Source organism: Formica exsecta, unplaced genomic scaffold (assembly GCF_003651465.1).
Source record: "Formica exsecta isolate Colony F162 unplaced genomic scaffold, ASM365146v1 scaffold526, whole genome shotgun sequence".
NCBI lineage: Eukaryota > Metazoa > Arthropoda > Insecta > Hymenoptera > Formicidae > Formica > Formica exsecta.
The window spans coordinates 56209-58901 of NW_021852502.1; the positions used below are offsets into that span (position 1 = coordinate 56209).

The 2693-nt window shown below is 36.6% G+C and overlaps 1 protein-coding gene across 1 annotated transcript; it reads left to right on the forward strand.

Annotated features, from left to right (window-relative positions):
- Nucleotides 1–851: 851 nt before the first annotated feature.
- Nucleotides 852–2356, forward strand: LOC115241876 (J domain-containing protein CG6693-like). The gene is made up of 2 exons (XM_029817817.1): nucleotides 852–1250; nucleotides 1341–2356. The coding sequence occupies exons 1-2, from the start codon at nucleotides 1157–1159 to the stop codon at nucleotides 1763–1765; spliced, it is 519 nt and encodes a 172-aa protein (XP_029673677.1). The 5' UTR covers nucleotides 852–1156; the 3' UTR covers nucleotides 1766–2356.
- The last annotated feature ends 337 nt before the right edge of the window (nucleotides 2357–2693 follow it).

Here is a 2693-nt window from a genome sequence, read left to right on the forward strand (position 1 = left end):
GGCCGCCTCCAAACAAACCTCAATCACTACGCCGGGGCACAGATTAATAGACAGATAGCCAAAGGCCCGGATGAAGGCGAGACCAGTATTTCTCACTGGTTTCAGCGCCATACCGTAGTAGTGGCCAAAGCAGTAATTACGTTCGCAAAGTAAAGTCGCATCGTTAATATGAGGGTAATAAATTTTCGAAGTCAAAAGTCGCATCGTTAATACGACGGTTCTCTTAAGGGGATCCTGAACTGACGGGCGAACTCCGATATGGGTTAGCGCCCTCATCTAAACGTAACTAAAAGGAATATTCAAACATAATATAACATAAAACGATTGCTCCTTAAGACGATCTTAAATATGAAGCAATTAAGGAACAATCGTTTTATGTTGGATATACTTGCAGTAGACTACGGAAAATATAAAACGTTGATTAAACCACCGACGAGATATCATTAAAGACCGGTGGTCTTATGGGATTTAGTGTGACTGGAAAAAAGAACTCGCTACGCGTTATTTTAGTTCATCCAGTTATTGTTTTATTATCAAACATGTAAAGATCTTTTATATAACTGCCTCAAGAACAACAAAATCAACATTTTATCGTAAATTTACTGTTTTATTATCGACAATGCAAAGATTTACTTATTTACAGTACCGCGTGGCGAGTTTTTTTCCAGTAATATGCTAAATCCTGTAAAGGTGCAAACCCATGGCAGCGGAAAAGCGTAACGCGGAACAAGAGCGGACCAATCGTGAGCGTAGCGAAAACTGTAGAACGCTCGCGATTGGTCATGCTCTCGTTCGCGTTATGCTATTCCGCTGCATGAGTTCGCACCCTAAGACCATCGGTCTCTAATAATATCTCGTCGGTGTTTTCGATAATAAAATAATAACTGGATGAAATAAAATAACCGTATGAATTAAATAATTCGCGTAATTATCTTCGATCTAATCAAACGGCCGGTAATGTCAACATTCTTCAATTACCTCCGGGCCCACCGGGCCCACTTGATGGTCACAAAAGTTTACCCAGGGCTGACGGTCTTTAATAATATCTGGTCGGTGCCAGGGCTGACGGTCTTTAATAGTATCTCGTCGGTGGCGTCGTCTTTTCATTTGTGTCGGTCAACAAATATTTCCAGTAATCCATCCCAGATCTGCCGCCATGGCGAGCTTATTGAACTTGTGCGAGCGTTATTTCGGCACCCATAATTTTTATGACGCATTGAAGATACCAAAAAGCGCGGACGACAAGCAGGGTAAGCAAACGTTCGTCCTAATCTCTATAGATCTGCATTTTTTCTCTCACTTTTTATAATAACAATGTTCGTTATTTCTCGTCTCATCAGTGAAGAAGGCTTATTACAAACAAGCGTTACTCGTACATCCGGATCGGGTCGAGGATAATATCAAGGCCGAAGCAACGGAGAAGTTCAAAATCCTTGCTGGAATATATTCCGTTCTCAGCGATAATGAAAGACGCAAAGTTTACGACAAATCCATACAATACGAGAAAAGCGAAGACATCGTCTTGCGCAAATTGATCGAGTATATTTCCTTACTTGAAAAAATAATAACTGTCAAAAATATCAATGGGAGAGAGAAGATGAGATCGTTTGTACCAGTTTCTTTGTGTTCCCTTCTCAGAACGAGAAGGGATTATGACGAATCCAGACAAAAGGAAATCATCATACGCAGATTGACAGACTATTTGTTATTTTTACTCGAAGAAATATCAACTGTCAAAGATATCAATAATTGCGAGAAGCGGTGATTGTTTTTATTAGCTCTCTTTTGTGTCTCCTCTTAAGGAGAAAGGAGTACGAGAAGGAAGTTGAAGTCAGAATGCACAAATTAACCATCGACTATTTGATATCCTTACTTGAAGAAATGTCAACTGTCGAAAATAGTACTTACAAGAAGCTGAAATTGTTTTCAGTTTCTTTGTGTCTGTTTCTCTTAAAGAGAAAGGATTCATATTAACAAGATAGCAACTCTAGAAGATCTATAAAATAATATACACGCTTGTAGAAGTTGCAATGTCTTGCTTTCTCAACTGCATATAGAAATAAGGGTATTTTAGCTTAATACTTTAGCACTATTTGGAGAGAAAAAGAGAGAAAAGAAAAATATTAAAACCGATATAATTCTCTTAAATTAACATACCCCTATTCCTCAGAAATTAGGCTTGATCAGAGTTGATATGAACTTGATTCGATTAATTAGTTTATTCACGTTAAAAGCTCACAATTTGTATATTCGCTTATTTTTATGTTATATTGGCTTACATTGACATTTCTCGAAGTTCGAAAATTTTCTTGCTCTGCAACTTTCTTTGGTGAATTACATAATTTAAACAGCGGAATCTATCTCTTTGGGACAATATTTTATTTTGCATGTTTTTCTGGATCTCTAAATCTGTTTTATTTTTGTTATCTCGACAATATGATATTTACCATATTTCCATAGTTTGAGTATGTCAATTTCAGGGACCAATTTCTCAAACCTTCATTTTCGTTTATTTTTAAAAAAGGTCATTCATATAAAAGTTTGTAATAGTAATATCAAAACTGTAATATAATTGTAATAAATATAATTTGAATAATATTTAATAAATAAATATATGGATAAAAAGCCAATGTGAATAAGGGCCAATTTCACCAAGTCCGGTTAGATTAACCGACGGTTAAAATTAGCAGGGT

Bases quoted from the DNA above. Each gene is read 5' to 3' on its own strand.
- LOC115241876 (XM_029817817.1), top strand. From the start codon at position 1,157: ATGGCGAGCTTATTGAACTTGTGCGAGCGTTATTTCGGCACCCATAAT. The intron at 1,251-1,340 runs GTAAGCAAACGT...TCGTCTCATCAG, and splicing joins AAGCGCGGACGACAAGCAGG to TGAAGAAGGCTTATTACAAA.